The sequence below is a fragment of the Onychomys torridus genome, chromosome 9 (genome assembly GCF_903995425.1).
Source record: "Onychomys torridus chromosome 9, mOncTor1.1, whole genome shotgun sequence".
NCBI lineage: Eukaryota > Metazoa > Chordata > Mammalia > Rodentia > Cricetidae > Onychomys > Onychomys torridus.
This window is the reverse complement of record NC_050451.1, coordinates 58,382,409-58,405,833: the sequence shown is the minus strand read 5'-3', so window position 1 is coordinate 58,405,833 and position 23,425 is coordinate 58,382,409. Positions and strand designations below refer to the sequence as shown.

The following is a 23,425-nucleotide window of genomic DNA, read 5'->3' as shown; positions in this document are numbered from 1 at the left end:
TCAGGACATGTTACATCCTGCTCTCTCCCAGCCTTTCCCATATGAAGTTTGTGGCTGGCCAGACTCTTTTACTATGCCAGGCTCAAGGAGGTTCCAGAAGCAGAACAAGACCCAGGCCTGCAGCGCTCTTCCTGCTTGGCACCTGCCTAGAAGGTTACCGCTGAACACAGAGTTCCCTGAGAAGCTAGGAGTCAATGACAAGCCGGAGTGGATGAAGATGAGGATGCCAGAGTAAGAGTTTGTGGAGGATGGGAAGCCCATGTTGACTATGTAAAGGTCAGAGTGAAGTGTCCTATCTGAAGCTAGGCTAGCAAGTGGTAATCAGGATGAGGAACACCTTCTGGGCCTTGGTTCTGTCTCCAAGTGGGTGGAGAGTTCCTTGCTTCTCCCCATGGGCTTCATCTCCCTTGACAGCACTTCACTGTCTATTTGTAGAAAGCAACCTTTTATCCTGGCAGCAGCCAAGGGTGTTGGGTCCAAAGTGCAGGGTCCAGACTAAATCAAGGTTGGCAGGTGGGTATCATTCCCTATGTCAATTTAGGCTGCCTATTTTTCAGCTGTCTAGAATTATATATTGAGGAATCACTCTTCCACTTGTGAAGACATTCTGTGATTGATTAGTAATGCCTGCTATGGATGAGCAAAGGGGAAAAGATGGTATGTGTGCCATCTTTTTTTGTTATTTTTGACAGACAGTTAATAATCAACATAGCCATGCCATGTACTATTCTAGGCAACTAACTAGGCATCTAGCATTTAATCCTTACAACAACCCTATAAGGGAGGAGGCACTATCACTGTTGCCGTTTTTATATGTCATTCATACAGGTGTGAAGCACAGCCATGGAGTGATGAAGGACAGAGTCCAACCTGGGCAGCCTAGCTCTGCTTCTGCTTTTTTTTACCACTTGAGTCCATCACCTCTCCTCAATGACTCCCAAAGTTCGAGCCCCCTCTGACTGTCTTTAGCTCTGTCGAGGTGCAGGGGGGTCTCAAGCCAGCATGTGGGCCAGAAGGAGCCCCAGCTCTGAAGGGCCAGCACGTGATCAGGCCCTAAGAAAGAACACTTTAATATGGATGCTTCCTGCCCTTTGGGAAGCTGGCACCAGCAGATGGCAGCACCTGGCAGGGTGAGAGCAAAGGGCATCTCCTGACTCAGCCTGAAAGACCTTCAGAGGGCCCATAACCCAGATGCCAAGGAGAGTCAGGGCAAACAAGGGTGTGGAGGAAGATTAGCTAAGGGCCCCAAGGAGGAGGGTCCCAGACCTTAGTTCTGCAGGGAGCCACCAGAGCACATGCTTTGGTTCCACCCAACACTAGGAGCCTCTCAGCTTGCATTTCATGGCGCTTGCTGTGCGCTCCCCCCACCCTTTCCTCCACTCTGGAAGAATGACTAACTTTAAGGACTAAAAAAAAAAATGTTTTGATTACACTGCCTTTTCACCAACTGGGAGCATTAGTCACCCAGGACTGCTGCAGATAACGGGGAAGGCAAGCAGCATCCCCCTCCTCCCCCTCCTTCTCTCCAATTAGCTCACAGGCCCAGGGAAAAGATGAGTGAGTGAGAGAGAGAGAGAGAGAGAGAGAGAGAGAGAGAGAGAGAGAGAGTAAGTATATCAGGATGCAAAACAATCCCCTCTGGATGATGCACTGCCCAGGCATTGGGGTGTGAGGTGCTAGATGAGGGCTGGGGAGACCCCAGACGTAGGACCCAACCCAGGGTAGCAGGCGCTCACTGGAGACAACTATCAGACAGCATTAAGCCATGGCCAGCAGGCCCTGGGTGGCCTATTTCCCCAGGTAGGTCCTGAGTGCACTGGGAAGGGGAAATGGAGGTAAACCACTAAAGACACAACTCATGAGTGGGGACCTTAGTGGGAATGCTGTTAAGGTCATACATAGTGAGACTAACAACTGTCCCTGAATGGGGACCCTGAGGAGTTTGGAATTTGGGATTCACTGTTGGGTAGTACCAGCACCCACATCCTATTCTCTGTATCAGTGTCCCCCCTTCTCTTTCCTAAGAACAGAGAAGAGAGGACACTGTAGACTCTGTGTTGGGTTGGTCTTACCTGAATTTTTTTTTCTGTCCCGACCTTGTTGCTGTGAAGCTAGAGGGCTAGGGCATTCTCTTGCTCTGGCCTATTGGTCCAGGAGAGCATCTTAGGCTTTGCTGGGAGGGCCTTTCGTCAGGGATGGGCTGACTCTGAGGATCCTGGCCTCTTGGCATAGATTTATAGCCCATTCCTCCTATTCTGAAAAGAAGCTGTTCTGAGTGGCCTTTTGCACAGTCGAGCTGTGGATACTCGTGTGAAGAATTTCAAGTACTGGCACTGCACATCATTTTAAATGCTAAACATACTGAGAAAGGTTGAAACAGGACCTCGGTTCAATTCCTCCTAGGAGCAGGGCATCAGCTCTGCCTCATTGCTAATACGGATTGGGGTTTGCACATTTCACATCCACAGGTGTTAGGTGCTCACTTTTTTTGAGTGAATGGGGTTGAGAGAGGTAGAAGCAGGCTTTTCTGGAGCAGTGCTTCTCAACCTTTCTAATGCTGCCACCTTTTAATACAGCTCCTCATGCGTAGTGACTCCAACCATAGCATTATTTCATTGCTACTTTGTAACTTTAATTTTACTACTGTGATGAAACCCAATGTAAACATCTGCTATGCAGGATATCTGCTATGCGACCCCCATGAGAGGGTCGTTGGACCCACAAAGGGGTCCTGACCCACAGGTTGGGATCTTCTGTCCTGGAGGGAAGAGGCCTGTAGACTGTCACTCAACTCCAGGGCCACAGTTGCCAGACAGTGTCTAGGAGTCTCTCTTGGTTTTGCTTTTCTGAGAATCTCTTTCAACTGGTTTAAGAGGAGCTTCTGCTGTGCCTTCTGCAGTCCCCAATAACCAGCAAGTTCCATTGGGGAGTCTTGGTAGCACCAGGTAAAGAATGCACTTGGCATGTATTAGATAATGTACCCTGCATAGCAGTTCAGCAATGCACTTCCTCTACGTTCTACTTTGAAGATGGAGAAACTGGGGTTGAACTAGTTACCCCAAGGTTATAGACTTGACCATGAGAAGGACATGCATTTAAACCTAAGCTGTCTAAATTACCTTTTGATTACAAAAAATAAAAAAATAAAAATAAAAAAAATAGCAAGTAGTGTGTTTATGGAAGATTCACTCACAGACACCATCTCACTAAGCCTCACTGGCATCCTGAGAAGGTAGGCTGACAGGGTAGAGTTCTTCTTACTTGGTGGCTGTACCTCCTATTGGTCAGATTGTGGATGAGGGTCCTCCTCTTCCCCCATTATCAGAGGAGAGCTCATGGTTTGGGCTGATCATGGTCAAATGAATTAATTCTGAGACTTGTACCAGACTGGGGCACCATTCCCCCTTAGACGAAAGCCATTGGATGTCCCAGGTAAGCACAGCTCCCAGAAGCATGTGAGTTTCCTAGGGAATCCTTGCAGGTCCCCTGAGTGGCAAGCTGCCCAGAGTGAGAGGACTGCCCTAACCTGACCTTGCCCCAGGCCTGGCTGTTCCATGTCTGCCTGCTGTTGCTGTGGACGAGACAGCCCCCAGACACTGGCAGGGCAGGTAGCAATTATCCCTGGGCACTGATTACAGCACAAGGCCAGCAGTGCCTCAAATAGCCCAGCAACCCAGCCTGGAGCTGGGAGTGGGGGAGGAGAGGGGTCCTACAGGAAAGGAAGGGGCAGGACTAGAGAGCATGGGGTGTAGATGTGTCGGGAAGGGCTGTGGAGGTGGGGGAGTATTTCGTCTCCAGGCCTCTATCTTTTGGTGGTCTAGAACTATCAAAGAAAGGGATGAGCTATCAACAAAACATGCTGGTCCTGTGCAACTGGACCAGGTACATGCCAGCCAGTCTGGTCAAGATGATAAGTGATGCCTTGGTTGAGCGACACATGGAAAAGGGCTCATTCCTGGAGATCAGTAGCCAGTGGTATCACTGAGTCAGACCAGCTGTTACCTGTCTTGCTGGCCCACAGCACTGATCAGGAAGGGGTTGCCATGGAAGATATGTAGCATGCAAGAGGAGAATCAAAGCCAGGGTGAGGAGGGTGCTGATGACTCCCAGCCCCTCCGCCTTGGGAGGGTCAGGCCAAGACACTCCAGTCCCCAACAAATCTTCTTCCAGCCCCGGCCACCCTCGGTCTTGTGTGGAACTGCAACTGTCATGGTCCAGGGCACCTTTCTCAGGGTTCCTTTCAGTCAGAGGCAAAGCTGCATGCATCAGGGGTGCTGGGGGGATGGGGTGGTGGCTGGAACATCTTGTAGGACTATGCTTAGCGGGGGTGGGGGGAGGAGCCTGGCATGCCACCTCTCCATTTTTATTTGTCCTGCCATCTGAAAAACGTGCTTGCTCCCTGTCCTAATACCTCAGTTTCTCTACTCTGTCAGAGAGGGCTGGGATTCTGCCAGGTTGACACCTCCTCGTGGAGGACAGGGGAGGTGGGGGAGCCCTGTGAGGTTCAGTAGAATGGCCCTGAAGGTAGTCGGGTGAGGCTAGAGGGATTCCTTTGGGGACCTGGCCTGCAGCTGCCTTCTTTTCAGACCTGCTTCTTGGGGAGCAGCATGGATGTCTAGAATGGCAGTGGAAGGGGTCACTGGGGGAGACAAAAATGCCCCCCATTTCTCCCTGTGTGTAAGCACAAATTCCCATGCATTAACGCCTCCCATTTGAGGAGTCTGCATCAGTGGCGGTTTCCCTGTCCGTATTCCACAGGAGGGCCTCAACTGTTGGACCCTACAGCCTCAAACTAACTGCAGGCAAGCCCGCCAAGGGGCTGTCCCTATACTTGACAAGTTGGAGACCAAGCAGGACTGACTCTGGTTCCCCAAACATCATTGAGAGGGTAGCAGAGACCCACGGTGGGTGATTGGCATCTGTATTCTTTCTCTGCCACTCCAGGGACTCTGCCCGACAGGTATACCTCCTCAAGTGCCACCTGTAAGCTTTGGAGACCGAGGCCAAAGCAGGAGTCTGTCAGTGGCTCCCCACCACCTCCCCTAGCAGCCCTGCTAATCCAAATAAGATAGGAAAAAGGCAGTGGGAGGAAATGATAGTTTCATGGTTATTTTCAGAAAGGAAAGAAAAAAAATGCAAACAGAAGCACACCCTGCATTTTGGTACAAAATCTAGGAGTCGCATGGAAAAGAACCTACAGTTCTTCCTTCTTCTTGCCCTCTCACCAGATGCTGGGGAGAGGTGGCTGGGTTGTGGGGGCTTTAGACTGCTCCCCTCCCCCCATTCAAGGAAAGGGAGGTGAGGGGCTGAGGCAGACAGGTGTGGGAAAAGCCAGAGAAGAACTTATCTATAAGGGGTGTCAGAGAAAGAGGCATTTTTGTTTTCTGGGCCTCCAGCCCCCCCCCACACACACTTTGGGGGGTGGAGGAAGCCAATGCAGGTTCTGGAGCTGAAGCCTGTAAGAGCACAGTGGCAGGGGTGGGATTGGTGGGTTGGGAGGGTGTGTCTTAGAGGCACAGTGCAGAGAGAGAGAGAGAGAGAGAAAGAGAGAGAGAGAGAGAGAGAGAGAGAGAGAGAGAGAGGGGGAGGAAGAGCAGGAGCTGCTGAGTGCATGTGTGTGCAGGGCGTGAGCAAAGACTGGGGCTGCATAGCCTGAGATGAACACAGAAGGGATCGTGGAAGGCCTCACCATCTCCAGGGCGCTGTGTGAACAGGCAGCAAAGCCCAGGGTCTTGTCCCCAGAGGAGCCCTGGGCTTCACTGTCTAATCTGTGTGCTTCCCTAGGCAGGACAGGGGCGGGTCCAGAAGGAAGCAGGGCCCTGGATTTGTGGGAACTTTGCTTGAAGGCCTGTTTGGTTGGGTGTCACACTTGCAGGGATTCCCACAGGGACCCGGAGAATAGGATGTGAATGGGAAGGGATGATTTGCAGCACGGATAATAAAAAGACATTGAAGCCGGGCTGTGATGGCGCACGCCTTTAATCCAGCACTGGGAAGGCAGAAGCAGGCAGATCTTTGAGTTCGAGGCCAGCCTGGTCTACAGAGTGAGTTCCAGGGCAGCTTGGGCTACATAGAGAAACTGTGTCTCAAACAAAACAAAACAGCAAGACAACAACAACAACAATAAAAAACAAAACACAAACAAAAAGATGCATTCTTTTTGTTCACGGATAAAGTGTTCATGGAAGTATTTTAAGAGCAAGAGGGAAGGGTGCACAGCTGAGATTAGCATGCATGTAAGAGTGGCAAGAAGATCCTGGGAACTCAGCTGACCCAGTGTCCTGCCCTGAGGCAGAAGTACAATCATCCCCATTTTATAGATGTGTCATCGGAGGCTGAGGTTTATGCATAGGTCCAAGTTTCCATGACTTATCTCAGAGAGGGGTGGATGAGGAGATAGTGAACAAATTCATGTGTGTGGCTCAATGGTCTGAATGGTAAAGGGGCTGTTCCAGGGAAAAACCAAAGGAGGCTGACTGTCAGGAAGACTGGTCCTGGGAGGCTCCCAGGCTTGGAAGCTGGAGACATAGAAGGTTGAAGCCTGCTGAACCAGCCCAACCCTAGAACCTGGGAGGGCTGACAGAGATAATGACTCAACCTGTCCGACACTGGCTTGACCTAGGGAGGTTGGGTAACCCAGCAGACGCCACAGCAGAGTAAGGATGGAATAAATGGCTGATGTTGGAGATAAGGGCATGAGGGTGTGCCAGCAGGGAGGGATCACTAGCTCCTGGCAGCTGCCTTTGGAAGGAGCACAGCTGGACTTGGGGGATGAGAAGCATTGAGGTTCCCAGACCTTCGTAGGAGGCCGAGTCTCTGATGGTTGCTTTGGGGTTAACAAGTAAATCAGAGCCCTCTCAACAGTGGGAGTGAAAGATGGCCCTGAGATAGAGGTTCTGAGCCTGCCAGAACCCTCTGCTCCCTCATCAGGTTAGAAGTTCCCACTCGGGACCTCTGGTCCAGAGATATGAGGCTGGTCTAAACAGGGCACACTATTGAACGTTTCTAGCCTGGGTTTGAATGGGACCTTCCATTAGAGACTATATTCCATGTCAATTTCTATATATTTTCAAGAAGATAGAAGAGAAAATGGGGTTATAAACTTTCTAAGAGGCAAGCACAGACCAGAACACTGCCTTAGGCCAAAAGGATCCAAAGTCAGGTAGCCAGGCCCCAGGAAGCCAGGGGAGTCTCTGAACCATCCACAGAGGACAGAGAGTGATGCTTCTGAGCAGCAGAAAGAGGGATGCTTGAGTTGGGGCCTTGTCTGAGATTTCTGAGCCTGAGCTTAGCTCTAGATGAGAGATAGGAAGGTGGGTCTTGTGTATGGTCGACGGTCCTACCTAGGGCTTCTGCAGATGGTACTCAACGGGTAAATTGCTATGGTAGCTTTCTGATGGGGACTTCTAGGCCCAGAAAAGGACTGTGACTCTGCAAATGTCATACATCTTTGTCCCAGTGTCTGAGCCAGGAGGAGAAACCAGGTTTCCCAACTCCCCAGGCAGTGGAACACAGAGGCACAGACCTGTTACATGAGATACCTTCTCATTGGCTGGAAATTTCAGTGCCCTAAAACCCAGAAGATGCATTTCCACAGAGAAGCAGGATTGTTCCCAGCTTTGTCACCTCTGAGCCATCTGGAGCCTATGTGGCTTGTTTACCTGACCTGCTTAAAGTTAGACCTGACTTCTAGAACATTCACTCAACAGCAAGAGGAGTGTCCCTACTTGACTCTTGCAATGGTCTTCGGGCTGCTGGACCAGGATAACTCTTTCCATAATCTTACATGACAGCAGATCCTCTCTATCAACAACTAGGGTTATAGACGGGGATCCGGCTAAGCCACTGGAGAGAATAGGTACCAAAGGGACAGCTTTGTCTTTTGGTAGGGAGACCTGACCTCAACACCACCAGCAGCAGAGGAAGAGCAAGTGGCTGGGCTGGGAAAGGGGAAGGTAGCAGTTTGTCCTTTCCTTGAATGGTAGAAGAGTACCCTTCCTTGGGTCCCACATGGAGGAGGCGTCCACATCCCAGAGAGATGTCCCAAGCAAATTTGAAGGTGGTGTCTCCTTCCTCAGCCCTCTCCTAGCTCCAGAAAAGTCTTTCTTGTAGCCAGAAGAAGCAACCAGGATGTAACATGGGGACATGTCATCTGGGTTAGACAACTTCCATAAAGCCAGTTGTTTACACTCCAGAGAAGCCAAGCTGTGTGTTGTCCTGGGGCCCAGATCCCCTGGTTTTGTTTTTTTTTTTCCTTTCTCTTTCTCCTTTGGGAAAAGGACAAAAAGAGTGAGTAACCCACTGTCCACCAAGGGAGGATCCTGGTAGGTCCTCACTACCTGGAGTGCAGTGGGAATATTTCAAGTGGTATCCTCAGCTCAGCACATGGCATGTAGGATGTGCTCAGTATGATGTGCTTTAGTACTATGGGAGACCTAGATGAGGACTTTCTGAGATCCTCTACAAACGCCGTTCCCCTTCCCAACTTCCCAACTGCTTGCCTTCCTACCTCCCATCAGACTCTGATTTTGGTGTCTCCCTAGAGGGGAACTACCAGTCCCAACTGTGTTGAAATCATCTGCTTCTCTCTGTCTGCCTCCTCTCTGTCCCCAGAAGATCCTGGAAGGCCAAGAAAATGTCTTGCTTATCTTTGTAGTGGGGGTGCCCTCTTCTCCCAGTGCTGTGAACTCTATACAGTTTAATAAATTTTTATAAATGAAGAGATGAATGAATGAAATGTGAAGCACTTCTGGATGGCACCACACGGCCTGGGAAAGATGGGTACTTGGGAAGAGATGTGAAATAGAAGGCCCCAACTGTTATAAAGGCTGGAGAAATGAATCCACAAGACTGAGATTCACAAGAATCCAGGAACATGGCAAGCAGTACAACATGGTAGATAAAGTTCTTTTAGGAATCTCCATTTTGAATGTTCAGGGCTGAGGGTAGATACAGGAATGTGCTCATCTTGGCAAAACCTGGTCATCTGCCAGTTTGGGGCCAAGGCAGGAAACATGGCTACTCTGGGCAAAGCAGGGAGCTGGCTTTGCAGGAACCATTTATGACTGGGGAGGCCAAAGTACATTCCTTCTCCTAGGCCGGGCAGTGGGAAGAAGGGTTATCCATCCCGCCAGGAACGTGTATGTTGACAGGATGGGACGCTCTAGGATTGTGGTTCTCAGGGGAGGCAGTTCTGGTTCTCCTTGGCTAAGCTGGAGTGGCTGAACCACCAGGGACCTCTCAGACATGAAATGAAAACTAAGGCTAGTGTCAGCAAATCCAAATACAGACTAGACAGACGGACGGGGCTCTCTCTGGAGGTGGAAAGGGGGAGAGCCCGGGGAAAAGAGTAAGGCCACTCACTGCCTTTTGGCCCAGCAGTCCAGGTGCATGTTGGGATTGTACAGACCTCTTGAGACTTTTTTTTCTCTTTTTTCCTTTCCTTTTCTTCATTTTCTTCCTTTCTTTCTTCCTTCCTTTCTTCCTTTCTTTCTTCCTTCCTTTCTTCCTTTCTTTCCTTCCTTCCTTCCTTCCTTCCTTTCTTTCTTTCTCTCTCTCTCTGTCTCTCTTTCTATCTTTCTTTCTTTCTTTCTTTCTCTCTCTCTCTCTTTCTTTCTTTCTTTCTTTCTTTCTTTCTTTCTTTCTTTCTTTCTTTCTTTGGCTTCTCTTGGATGTATGGATTTCTTTTGGGGAGCTGCCATGATTTAGCTCCACACTGCACTCTGAATCCACTTCTTATAGCTGGCTAACTTCCTTTCTCTAGCCGCTCTGGCTCCCCAAATTCCTTTGAACATTCTAAGACATTCTCAGGACCTTTGCACTTGGGTATCCTGTGAGTCTGCCTGTTCACTCCATCACTTCTCTGGGCCTGTGCTTACAGGCCCCCTCCCTGTGAGGCGCCCTAGACCACCCATTGAGCAGTAAATCCCTCCCTCCAGCACACTCCATTCTTTCTATAAGCTCTGTTTTCACTCTATATTTCATATCACAGTCAGCCACAACACGTATTTGTTTGTTTGTGTTTTACCTGTCTCTGCCTCGGAGAAGATGAGCTTTGAGAACTCAGGGCCTTTTGCTTCATGGTTAGAGCCTCAATGCCTAGATGAATGTGTTGCAAATATTTACTAGACTAGAAAAGCAATGGGTAGTTTCCCTGGAACCCTCCACTGACCAGAAGAGGATCTGAAATGGGCTCCGCCCTTACAAGCTGCATAGGGAAAAATCCCAAACCTTTGTGACTTCTGTTCCCTTACCTAAAAAAAGAGGATGTTGGACTAAATGACAAATTTAAGAGAATCTACCCAAAGAGGTAGGATGAGAGAAGGGCTTTGATGTCTGTACTTCTCTCAGAGAACACCATGCCGTCAAGTCTCAGGAACTTAATCTACTCCAAAACTGGGGCTGGGTGCCACAAGGCCAGCAACTGGAAGCTAAGAGCTGAGTTCAAGGGCGATGACTAAGAACCATGCTGGTATCAAGGGTGAGGGATGGACAGAATGAAGAACTGGGCCAGCTTCGTTTTATTTAAATCCTTGATAAGAATCAGGAAGCAGCACACAGCCCAATGACACATTAATTGACTTTGCAGATGATACTGGATCAGGAAGGCATTACATCCACCCATCTTGGTAAGAGAGAGAGGTCAGAAGAATCCAGGAAGGGTCAGGAACCAGGCCAGGAAATGACAACTGTGAACTTCAGCCATGGCCAAGAGGGAAAGGAATCTGTGCTCTCTCTGGGTGGATGAAGGATTTGCGGGGAGTCGGGAGGACCTATGTTGGGAACTTCATCTTCAGTGGATGGCTGAACTGGCGGGGCTACACTGTCTTCTGCATGTGTTTCAAATAATGCACCCATCTCAGGTTGGACAGAGCCACTTTACTCCCAGTGATGTTTAGAAGGTAGGGGCATGGGACAGGACTAGGAGACAAGACTAACACTGGGTGTGTGTGTGTGTGTGTGTGTGTGTGTGTGTGTCTTCAACGAGCCAGCACTGTGCAGATGACCTTGTTTGAACTCTGCAACAGAATATGAAAGGACTGGCAGAAACCAGCTTCAGTAAGACAAGCAACTGGTCTGGGTACGTCACCCAGTGGTAGAAGGCTTGTGTGGAATGCAAAACCTGGACTTGGTTCCCAGCACTGCAAAGTAAACAATAACCGTGTCCCTTGATTGTCACACTGTAATCAAGTGGCCAGGTTGAGATTTGGAGCTTGGATGGAGGTCACACATCCCAAAGCAGATTAAGAGTCAGAAGGGAACACAGGAGAGCCGCTGGGCTGCCAAATGACTTCCTCCTAAATTTTAGAATTGAGATCTGAATAAGAATGCCTGGAGGAAATTTTCTTCCCGGACCCCGAGATCCCATGGGCCAACTGTGGTTTAGATTCTCTTGTTGGGATGAACTGGTTTTCCAAAGGCGTTGGGAGAGCAGGCAGGCAGCAATAGACGACCACCACCGTGGGAACCTATACAGCTTGCAGCACGGTGCTAATTACTGAGTGACCCAGAGCTCTTTTGGTCTGCTATTGAGAAGATGCCAAAGGGTTTAAAGTCCCAGGACTGTTCTGGTCACTAGTCTGACACTTTGGTAGGGACAAGGAACTGATGGATCTGGGCTGATGGACCAGTAGAGCGTGCCACTCTAAGGATACAGGCCCTCGGATAAAGGCAATGCTCTCTGAGAAGGATGAGGCAACCCCACCCTCAAGAGCAAACGGCCTCTGTTTTCCTTTAGGGGGTGAGAGGTGGCGGACTTTCTGAGACTCCAGTGAAGAAGATGATGCCAAGGGCAGGCCCCTTTGCAGCTGAACAGTATTCCTCTGCATGGGCCGTGATGGCAACAAAGAGAAGTTCAAGCCATGGATGGCTGCCAGGCCTGGGCAAAGCAGGGTGAGGAAAGCCAGCCTGAAGGACTGACTGGTGACCATACTTCACGTGAAACTGTCAAGGCCCTGCGAACAATACTGGGTCAGAATGGCAGGATACTAGGGGTTCGAGTCACAGAGTGAAGAAAGAGACTGCAGAGGTAGAAGGCGAGGCCTAAGGGGAAGGCATTTTTGAGGCCTACAGAAAGGGCCTTTTCCATTTAAGGACATTTGGGACCAGACCATGTGTCCTGACCCCGAGAGAATATTCTGAGGAACTCCTGAAGGGGTGGCCAGGAAGCAGGTTAGGCAGCGTTAAAGAAGCCACTTGGTGGGTCTGATTCCCACCCAACCTGGCAGTTGAACTTTTTGTTGACACTCTCATTATTTACAGCTCCGTGGCCGTGTTCTGTTTGTTATCAGGACCGGATTGAGGTTGACAAAAAATTTCAGTCATATCTGTGTTTGCTAGTTGGAAAGAAATGGTGTGTCTACCCTAGAGTCAGGGGCTCCTGGTGGCAGGGACTGCTTCAGGTCCAGACCAGAGAGAAGCCCTGGCCATGTCTAGGGCCGTAACAGTCAGAGGCACATCAAAGACCTTATAGCTAATGGGGAGAAGCCTTATCACACGGCCTCTACCCTGTCCCACCTCTGTTCTGGCACTGAACTGTAAAGGTGACCAAACTTGAAAACAGTAGAATGAGGGGAACCTTTAAACAAAGGAAAGGTAAAGTTTTAGGAGTTGGAACACTGAGAGAAGCTAGTGAGCCCAGATGTCCTCTAGTCTCTGGGCCTGATAGATGTTGTTCTAGGGTCTGTCTGAGGGTCTCTGAACTCTTCCTTTGCTTTCTGAGATCTCTCTCAGCTCTCTATTAAGACTGAGCTTTCTGAGATTCCCCTTTTGGGAGCATATATAGAATGAGATCTTCATTTTAAAACTCCATGGCACCTTTTAGAAAGTCACGTTTCCCTGCTAGTCACGAGGGGAATGATTTCTAGTCTTTGGGACACACAGAGGTCTCTTCCTTTCCTTAGATTTACCAAGAGCACTAGGGAGTTCATCGGGGTTGGCAGAGGCAAATCACAATCCCCTCATCTATGCAGGCAAATTCCAGACTATCAAAAAGGGAACACGTAAACAAATACTAACAACTATCCAGAAGATAATGCTGCTTGCATTCACCAAAATCCACCGTGATTCCTTTTTACACACTTGTGAATATGAACACACACACACACACACACACACGTTCACCACTACTGTACAAAAACCCACTTCTAACCTCAAATTCTTAAAAAGTATCTCATTTCAGCCCAATCCCGGTTCAATCCCTGTTCACCAAGTACAATTTTTACAGGCATCAGTTTCAGTGTGCCACACACATATATGCAATATCCTCTCCTTCTCCTCTGGACACTTCAAGCCACGGCACTATTTGTCTATAGCTTTATACCCTATTACGTCCATTTTGTCCTTAAGTTTCAGGCTCAAATCTCTTCTCCACTTACAAAACCCAGTCAGGTTGGCTAGCAAGTGTGATGATATCTAGGGCAGCCTTATCTAGCTAGCTACAAAGTTTGAATCAGCGATTACACCACACTGGGTTGGTGCCAGCCAGGCAGTCTGCCATATTGCCAAGTAACCCAGTGGTTGAACCAGGTTGGGTTGAGTAATATCCACCAATGGGAAGTGAGTTTATTAATCATGCAGCGTGGTATACTGTTGAAAGCACAACTCTGAAGACCTGGTTTGGTTGGAGAAGGGACAGGTGGGGCAGGATGCTAACTATGAAGACATCCAGTGATAATATCTTCAACTCTGATAAAACTCACCTGAAAAACCACACAGACATCTGGAAGGAAACATCTAGTTCAGGAAAGAGCTGGGCTATAGGTTCAACCACTGGGACTTTTCAGCCATCTTGGACTCCTTTGGTTGAAAGGGAGGATAGCTATGTGGCTGTGTATAATGCCAGAGTTTGGAATTCTTAAGTTTCATAATGTGAAAGGAATCCAAGATGGCAGACAGTGAGCGAGAATTGTGTGGGTGCAAGAATTTAAGGTTACATAGTGCGTTCTCTTTATTCATCTCTCACTTCAAAAACATTCTTTTCTGGGGCCACAGCCCACCACCCTCTCCACCCAGCTCTGGCCTTAGCTTAGTGGTTGCTATGGCCAACCTGAAATGACATCTCAGGTTCTTGCTGAGATAGGCCTGCTATTAGTATCAAGAGCAGTTTCTGTGACTGTGGGCTGGCTCAGTGTGTATGTGTAGAATGGAGACACCGAGTCCCCACCACAATCTGGTACTGTGTTTCCATACCCCGGTGTCAGGCATCAGGCACCAACTTTTGGTGAAGCACCGCAGAGGGGCTCAGGTTGAGTTTTGTACAGGGAGGGAGGCAGGACTGAGTTTTCTAAAAACTGCTCTAGAACAAGAAAGGATTCTGAGGAGTAGAGCATAAAGGAAAAGGTAGGTACAGACAAGAAACAAAGGGCCAATATTCCCTGAAGAGCAAGGGCAGAAACGCTAGGCTAGCCAGACAAGTCAGTTAAGGGTGAGGGAGATACCTTGAAGGGCATGGGAGGCACCGTTTTCACAGGAGAGAGAAATCATGAGATGCAATGCATGGACACTACACAAACTTTCCCCGTCCTTGTGTTCTCCAATTCTCAGAAGTCCTTTCTTCCTTTATAAGTATCAAATCTTTGAGTCACTCACAAGAACCACTTTCTAAGGAGAGCCCCCTTTCTTAGACACTGACAAGCAGGAAGGACTTTGAGAAGCCTGTCCGAGTAGGATTAAAGCTGTAGAACTTGAAAACTAGACTCCCCTCTCCCCATTATCTGACCACAGAAGAGCTGCCAATCTCCCTGGTTATCTTGCCAACCCTGAAGAATCCCTGTCAAGTCTCCACCTGTCTCTTCAGGCTTCAAAAGCTTAAGCAAGAGAATTTCTCAGTGCTGTTCCAGAGGCCCTTGAGGGTCTTGTCCTAAGACCAACAGAGAGTTTGCCAACCAGGAGACTCACCTATGGAAACCATAAAGAAGGTTTTAGAAGATTCAAGTCACTGCCCTGACTCCCATGAGTTGAGTTTATCCAACCTGTTCAGCTAATTGCTCTGTTAGTCTGAGAATCCCAGAAGGGCAGACTAGAATCCTCTCAGAACCAGCAGCATTCAACACTGGATTAGAAACACCAGAACCCACACAGAATTCTGACCCAGGCCCAGGGATATCAGTTCTACTCTGAGAGTTCTCAGAGCAAGAGCATAAATCCAGGCACCACAACCTATCAAACAGACCACCATGCCCCAAACAAAACAAGACCAAAACCAAAAACACACAACAACAACAACAATAACAACAATCCCAGGCCAAACCAAAACTTTATACCATGAAAACAAGAAATACGAGATGTAAAGGCAGGCTGATTGTCAGCAAACACAATATATTTACTGTATTGGCATTTGCTCACAGGGCAAATGGTACAACATTACACCGTTTCAATATTTGTTTTTAAAAATGCTGTTTTCATTAACTATATTATATTGGCATAACAATGTGACAAGGAGTAAATGAAATGTTGGTGAAGAATCTCACCTTTTCACAATATCAAGCATTTTTTTAACCTTAGTATAAGGTACTATAAATCCAAGAAATAAAAACATCCACAAAATATATTACATCTGGTTTGTCTTTTTCTAAGTACTCAACTGTATACAAAAGTCTTTCAAAAAATATCATTCCCCATAGGTTTTCCTGTTTAAAACCTGATTTTTTTTCTCTCAGTTCACATAAGTTAGAGTGCATTTTCTTTTGTTGTTTTTAACATGCAGACATATAAAAAAATCGGGATAGCACAACCTTTTGGCAACAAAGTTAATTTTCTCTTAGTTTAGCTTAAATGTCTGAGAACAGTTTTATTAAAACAAAGGAAAAGTCAGAGTTATCATGCAGTGACATGCATATTTCAGGAGGAGGAAGAAAAAAATATTAAAGGATATCTGACTCCTCCTTCCAGCTTTGAACTGACCAAAATTTTTGTGTTTTTTTTTTAAATAATCATCACATTATAAAAAGTATTCAGCAAAATACTGTCTCTGCAAAGAAAGATTTTACCCTTCAGCTGAAAAAATATGGGCCCTCCTGGCAAACTTCTCCTTCTACAAAAAGCCCGAGTACCTGGAAATTCACAACCCCTACTCTTCCAGTTTTTCCTCTCTGGTCGCTACAGTCCTTTTAGTATTATTTATCCACCACCAAAAGACGGTGCTTTTTTTTTTTAATTAAAAAAAAAAAGTGGGAAACGCATAAAGTGACTTTAAAAACAGACATTCTGTAAACTCCAGACCTCTGTCGCTTCTCTCTGGGCAGCTCATTGGCCACAGGAGAAATGACGCGAATAGGAAACAGTATACATTCAGTCAAGACTGTGGAGGAAGCTGTGTCAGAGAGAGCACCCTTCTCTAGGTCTCCACTTCCAAAGGGCCACCCTGTGTGAGGAAGGGCTGGGCCAGACAGCTGGGGTAGAGGTGCTCCTGAGAAGAGGTGAGGTAGGGCAGGGAAAAGGTGTGATGGGGCATGAAACAGATGTGCCTCATTCAGCAACACAGATTAATGCAAAAATCCCCATCTATTTTTGAGGACAATTTGAACAGAATGTGTATGCATATATACACGTGTGCACGTAGAGTCACACACATACACAGGTAGATATAATCTCCTCAGTTAACATTTTCATAAAAATAAATTGTTTAAAGCTGTATATGCCTACAAATTAATTCTCTTTATTCCAGCGCACTGCGCTGGATAACCAAATGCCTTAGATTTGATTTTGCCAGGAATACAGAGCATGTGTTATGTAAACATATGTGTATAAAGAAACACACACATCTACATACACACACCCCAACATCCTCATATACATACATTTCACTTCTATCTGTTGTGTTGGCGATCACAGAGGGCAAATGAACAGAGCCAGCTTTCCCAGGAATGGGAGAATGAGAAATAGGTATATGACAGAGACAAACAGCTGGGTGGTTGATTGAGGCCTGCCTTTCTGGGTAAAGATCTTGAGAGACCTAGTGAGAACCTGAGAGGAAAAAGGAGATGATAGGAGGGAAAGGCAAAGGGCAAGCTCAAGAACACAGATTTTGAAAAGTGGGGGGGCTGAGCAAATGGTATTTTTAAAAGGCAGGCTCAGGAGATGGTGGCTCTTTCTCCCCAAAGATCAAACTGCCCTGAGGCCTAAGAGGGAAGCGCTCGGAAAGGGAGGGGGCTCTGAGGGGGCCAAACCCGAGGCGGCGGCAGCAGTACCGCAGCAGCTGCGTCCGAGGCATTTCTGTAAGAAACATTATTACGGAGCAGATGGAAGACCATCTCCTCCGGCCACATGCAGGTCCCCAGCCTGGGACATCTCCCAACGCCTTGGGGACCCTATGTGAAGAAGAGTTTGGGGGTAGACACAGCCCAGTTCAGCTCAAGAGTCTCACACACGCGTGCGCGCGCACACACACATACACACACGCACACTCACACATACAGGCGAGCACGCACACACTCGCGCGCATCACCGCACGCAAACGCGCGTGCGTGCGGCGGGCAGCAAGCTCTGCGCTTTGGTGCGCTCCTTACCCCCTCCCCCTCTCGGGTGTTCGAGGGGGAACACAAGGAAACACTGGAGGGGGAAACAGTGAGGTGCTTGGGTCTGGCGAGGGTTGGATGGGCCCCGCCTTCAGTCCCCCGCAGGTCCTTGGCGCGGCCCAGCGGCCCCTGGATCAAGGCGATCCTAACTGAACAAAGCGGGCTAGACGCCACCTTTCCGCCCCCACGCCTTGGCAAGAGGTGGGGGGCAGCAAGGAGAAAGTGCCTCCAGCCCTATCCCCCAACCATCGGCCGGTGTGAAAGGGTGGGAGTGGGGGGGCATCCAAGGGGAGGCAAGGGGGCCGCACGTCCAGGGCGAGACCAGGGCGCGGCCCCTGCGCCTCAGTGGTTGGCTTTCCCCGCTGCTTTCAGGCGACCAGCCAGGAGGCACTGGAAGGGAAAAGAGGGGATCTGGGTGCCCGAGCCTCAGGCGCAAGTGGTGACCACAGGGGCCAAGGACACGGTGGGCGCCGAGGATGCAGAGGGCGCACCCCCTTTCTCCGACTTCTTCTCCTTTTGCTTGAGGTGGATCTTGGCGTGGCGCTTGCGCTCGTCGCTGCGCGCAAACTTGCGCCCACAGAACTCGCACGCGAAGGGCTTCTCCCCGGTGTGCGTGCGGATGTGAGTGGTGAGGTGGTCGCTGCGGCTGAAGCTCCGCATGCAGATCCGACACTGAAAGGGCTTGTGGCCCGTGTGGATGCGCAGGTGCCGGGTCAGCTCGTCCGAGCGGCTGAAGCGGCGGTCACAGCCCTCTGCGGGGCACGCGTGGGGCCGCTCGTGGAGCGGGGTCTTGCTAGGCCGATTGGGGTACTTGCGGGGCCGGATGGGCTTGAGAGTGAGTGGCGGCTGGGGCAGGCTGCCGAAGCCCGGATGGATCTGCTTGTCTTTGAAGGCCTTGATGGTCTCCAGAGGAGTAATAGGGGGTGGGTTGACCCGGATGGGGTCCATGCCCTGGAAGGGCTTGTGTTCCGGAATAGAGCCCATGTCGTTGGGGTGGTGGTACAGGTTGTAGTCAGGAATCATAGGGAAAAGATTGCTGTCCAAGGCCGGCTTGGCCGATTGGTAATCCTGGGGAGAATAGGCGAGCCCAGGGTTACCCTGGGGGTCGTGGAAAGACACGGGCTCCGAATAGAGATCACCGCAGTTGGAATAGGGGGGCAGTGCCGGATACATGGCCTCCACGTCGCCCTGCGGAGGTTGCACCATGCTAGCCGTGGACGTCTGCGTACTGAGCGCCCCTGAGGCCGGGGGCACCCCCAAGATGCCGGCGCTCATGAGGCTAATGATGTTGTCCTGGCACCAGTTGGAAGGAGAGTCGAAAGCGAACTTTCCCAAGTAGGTCACGGTCTTGTTGCCGGGGGCTGGCTGGAAAGAGCCCGAATAAGAGAGTTCCGGATTGGGCTTCTCGTTGGTCAGACCGATGTCCATCACATTCTCTGCGGAGAGCGGGGGAGAGAGGGGAGGGGTGAGTGAAGCCGAGCCGGCTCCGGGCTACGGCGCCCCGGTCCTTGCCTAGGAGTAGAGGGTGCGGCCGGCTGGAGTGCGCAGCGCGTGGGGTAAGAGGAACGCTGAGCCCGGCGCAAAGCGGGCGGTGCCGCGCTCCTCGGCGCAACCTGGATACAGCAAAATACTACGGATCGGGGTGTGGAGTGGCTCCGGCACACACACCGCACACGCCGCGCATACACTCACGTACCACACACACACACGCACGCGCGCGCGAGAGCATTGTTGTTCTTCCCGAGGTGGGGCGGACAGGTAGCTGCAGCTACAGGTAGTTTCAGACCCGAAGCGCGCCCGGCTCTCGCTCTCCAGCACACACAACTCGGCCTCTTGCCCCGGCCCTGTCTACTCCAAGACGCCGCGCCTTCATGCCCCAAGCGATGTCCCCCTACGGGCGCTGAGCCCGGGTGGCCGACCCAGAGCGCTTCGGTGCTTTTGTCCTCGGAGCGCAGAAGGGTGCCGCCCGTAAAGGGAGCCTCTCCCGGCCCCCGTCTCCTCCCGGCCTGAAGGAGCTTTCCGGCTCGTGCTGGAGGGGAAAAGCCTAGACCCCGCTAAGAGTGGAGAGCGGCAGAAAACCGGCCGGTGTCTCCACGGCGGGAGCAGCTGCCTTTCCCAAGCTCCCGGGTCCCAGGATCGCCCCCGGTGGCAAACCCCTTCCCCCGCCCCGTGGGTGAGCCCCCTCCCTCTCCCCACCGTCCCCACACCCCCAATGGCTTTGCTGAACGCCCGGAAAGGCAGCGTCGCAGTACCTCTCCCACCGCGGGGACTCCACGCCGCACATGGCTCCATCCCGGGTGGGAGGCTGAGGGAGTAAGGGGGGGAGAGCGCGGGTGAAAAAGACGCTGGGCTCCTCCCGAGAAAGGGGGCTACAGCACCACGCCTTGTGCACAGCCCAGCGATCGGGCCCCCTGCATGGAGAGGGAGAACCCCAGAGCTGCTCGCACCTACCTACCTCCCTCCGGTCGGCGGCTGCCCCCACCCGGGAGAACCAAAGCCTCAACCGTGGCGTCGCCAACCAAGCCTTCCCGATCTCGGAGGGCGGGAGGAGTGGGTGGGAAAAGCAACTCGCCCCCCGGAAAATTCCCAGCGCGCCCCCCATCTTTCCATCCGTCTCTCCAGTCATCCATTTCTGCATCCATCGATCTATGTATCCATCGCTAGCTCGCTCCCTCCTCCTCTTCCTCCCCCTTTTCCTTCCTTGCTGCCTCGCCGCCTCACCGCCACCCTTACCTGTAGCCATCTGATTGTAATGGGCTACCGAGTCGCTGCTGCCGGAGAAGAGGTTGAGCGCGCTGGGGATCTCCTCGGGGTACAGATTGTCAGGCAATTGGTTTAGCAAACTGCTCATGGTCACCGGCAGCTTCTCGGCGAGTTTGCCGGTCATAGCAGTCCCGAGCTACCGCCGCCACCGCCGCCGCCGCCACCGCCGCCGCCTGTTCCTAACGCAGCTTCCAGGCTAGCGGCATCCGAGAGGCGATCCGTGGTGCAGGGGAAAAGCATGCGAGAGGGAAAGTTCGGGGGGGAGGGGGTAGGGAAGAGGGGAAGGGGTGGGCCAGGGGAGGGGATCTATTCTTTTTTGGGGGGAGTGGGAGAGGGGCAAAGTGGGTAATCCTCTTGGGTGCTTCAGCTGGTGCGGTGCGACGCTGGGTCGTGGGGGTGGGGTGGGGCGTGTGCGGGGAGTGGGCTGGGGGCTGGGCTGGGGGGGGAAATCTAGGCTCCAGGGGGTCAGACGCGGCTTCAGTATTGATCTCACAAACAGACACGCGCCCGCCGACCCCCCCCCCCCCCCCGATCTGCCACAGCCGCCGCCGCCGCCGCCGCTGCTGCCGCCGCCACCTCCTCAGCCGCTGCTGTTGCCGCTGCTACCACCACCACCAGCCCCGCCGCTTCCTAGCTAGCTCACTGCTGCCCAAAAGCTCCCAGCCAGGGAACTCCACCAGTCTATTTATCTGAGCCCCGGGAAAGCTCCGTGACGTAGCTGCCCATATATGGACAGACAAAGCCCAGCCGAAGGGGCGCGACGTCACAATGGAAGCTCCTCACAATGGAACATTAGAAAGCAGGAAGCGGGCCGCAGCCAACGTGCAGCGCCCGCACCGCTCGCCGTTCTTAAAAAAAAAAAAAAAAAAGAAAAAAGAAAAAAAAAAAGAAAAAAAAAGAAAAAGAGAAAAGAAAAAGAAAAAAAGAAAAGAAAAAGAAAAAAGTCAATTAGAAGACTAGAAAGAAGGAAAGCGAGAGGAGAAAGGAAGGAGGGACGAAGCCCAATGCAAAGCGCGCGGTGCGCAGTGCACAGTCGAAAATCCAGTAATCAAACACGTAGGTTTTTATTTGAGGTCTGCATTAGAGACAACATTTAGGGGGTGGAGGGGGTGGAGTTGTTTGCAACTGGCCTCCAGCACTCCCAGCTGGAAGAAAGAGTTCAATACACTAGGCGACAGGCCCCTTAGCAGTCTGGGAATTGTTGGGGAGGGGGGAGGTGACTGCTTTAACCCAGGTTCGTCCACTCCAACCCTACCCTTCCTTCAGCATCCTACCCTGGACTGGACTCAGGTGGAGAGAGGGTATATTTCCTTGTGGGGAAGGGGTCCCAATGTCTCAGGGCCATAGTACCTAGAACTCTCTTGCCTACATCATTCTGATTCACCGCCCACAGCCCTGGCCCCTCCCTTGGCTCCTGACCCCGCGCTGACTCCCAGCTTTGCGCAAAAGTGGCCCAGGAATGAGTAGCCGGCGAGCTGGTGGCGCAGGGAGCAGAAGCCCCACACTTTTGGGGGCGAGGTCAAGAGATTTTGGTGGAGAAGAGGAAAGAGTGAAGTTTAGGGCATAGAATACACGTGCACCAAATAATTCCCAGATAAACTCCCTAACGGTTCTCAAGCAAACCCCTTTGGCCACAGGATGGCAGGAGGGCCCAGCAGGCCCGGGCACAGTCGCTGTTGACTGCAGCCCGCTAAGGGCTTGCGGCTGAATTACAGCAGGAGGATGCGAAACCCACGGTTTCTAAGCCGCCACGGCGGTCTCCCATAGTCTCTCCCCTCCTCGTCTCCCAAAGGGCTATCCTCTTTGCTGCCTGAGGGTGCCTGCAGTCAAGGGCGGCCCCTGTGCCGACCCGGGGTGCTGTCATCTCCTCGAGCGACAGCGGATCCCGGGGGTGGGTGATGTGTTCCCCGAGGCCTGCTCCTGAAGCGCGCAGCCGGGCTGAGAGCTAGGGGGAGGAGAGGGAGGGAGCATGGAGGCGCGACCCCAAATCACACCGGCTTGGCGGGGGAGGATTCCCTCCTCAGTGGCCGCGTGGGCGCGGTGAATCCCGCGTCCCCCCGCTGGAGAGTCGGGGTTGAGGGAACTTGCATCTCTCAGGGGGAGGGGGAGTGTTGACAAGGAGGAAGAGAGGATCCCCGGGCCTCACGCCGTGGGAGGTCCATGCGGGGCCAGGGACGTGTGGGAGGAACTCCCGAGCTGCGCATTGTGATGGGGGTGGATGACAACCTCACTCCCTCTCTCCTCCCCTCAGTTTGGTAGAGAACAGAGGGTTGGGAAGGGCCCAGACTCCCCCGGATCTTCTCTACCTCTTAGGGAAGGAGGGATTCCCGCCGCCCGTGAGCCCCCACTCTGCCACCCCCGCCGCCTCTCCCTCCAGGCTACCCATTCCTGTGCTCCAGAGGCACTGCGCCCCCGGGTTCTCCTCCGCCCGCGCGGCGCGGGGAGACTGCGCGCTGCAGCGGTCCCGGGCTTCGGCCGGAATCAGGGCATGCAGCGCTTCCCGCCCCCGGCTCCATCCCTGGAGGGGGGAGCGGCCGGTCAGGGGCGTGGGCGGCGGTGTGAGCCTGGCTGGGTGCGGGAGGGGCCTCCGCGGCTGCAGGGAGGGTCGTGGGGCAGCGGGCCAAGCCGGGAAGAGCCATACAAGGAGCGGATCCGGTGACGCGCCGGCCGCGCCCCTTCTCCTGCTCTATTTGGCTGCAGATTCCGGTCCCCGGATTTGCATATTTTGGCATCCAGTGGAAAAGGGAAGAAGAACGGAACCCGCAGCCTTTAAAGGAACCGCACAGACTGTAGCGTCACCTAGGGAGGCGGTCTGGGGGGGGGGGGCGTGAAAAATTAGCCTGGAGCTCTGGCCTCTGGCTGGACAGCCAGGCAATTGGGGCGAGACAGGACGCCCAGGGTACCCGCAAAGCTTTAGGCGCGCCTCTGTAGCGCTTCCTGCTGCGCGTGAGAAGGGAGGCTGCCAGGCTGCGGTGGGAGGGCCGGGGTGGCTTGGTGGGTTCCCTGGCCTCTGCCTGGACCTACGGAGAGATTCTCAACCCTGGAACAAGCGGCAGGTCTAAGATTGACTGCAGTGCCCATGTCTCCCCGCGGGAGGCAGAGATCAGCCCAAGGGGGTGCTGGGAAGGAAGTGGAAGGCCTTCTGT

The 23,425-nt window shown here is 51.9% G+C and overlaps 1 protein-coding gene across 4 annotated transcripts; it reads right to left on the bottom strand.

Moving 5' to 3' along the window:
* Window positions 1–15,298: 15,298 nt before the first annotated feature.
* On the bottom strand, window positions 15,299–20,819 carry Egr3 (early growth response 3). 4 transcript variants are annotated; one of them, XM_036199229.1, is made up of 3 exons: window positions 20,250–20,819; window positions 19,769–19,821; window positions 15,299–18,952 (listed from the first exon to the last, which is right to left on the bottom strand). In XM_036199229.1, exons 2-3 carry the CDS (start codon window positions 19,806–19,808, stop codon window positions 17,943–17,945), a joined length of 1,050 nt encoding a protein of 349 aa, XP_036055122.1. In that variant the 5' UTR covers window positions 19,809–19,821; window positions 20,250–20,819; the 3' UTR covers window positions 15,299–17,942. The 4 variants fall into 4 exon arrangements, with proteins under 4 accessions (XP_036055122.1, XP_036055121.1, XP_036055120.1 ...); XM_036199228.1 differs by lacking the exon at window positions 19,769–19,821; XM_036199227.1 differs by lacking the exons at window positions 19,769–19,821; window positions 20,250–20,819 and adding an exon at window positions 19,968–20,147 and having other exon boundaries at window positions 17,407–18,952.
* Between the last annotated feature and the right edge of the window lie 2,606 nt (window positions 20,820–23,425).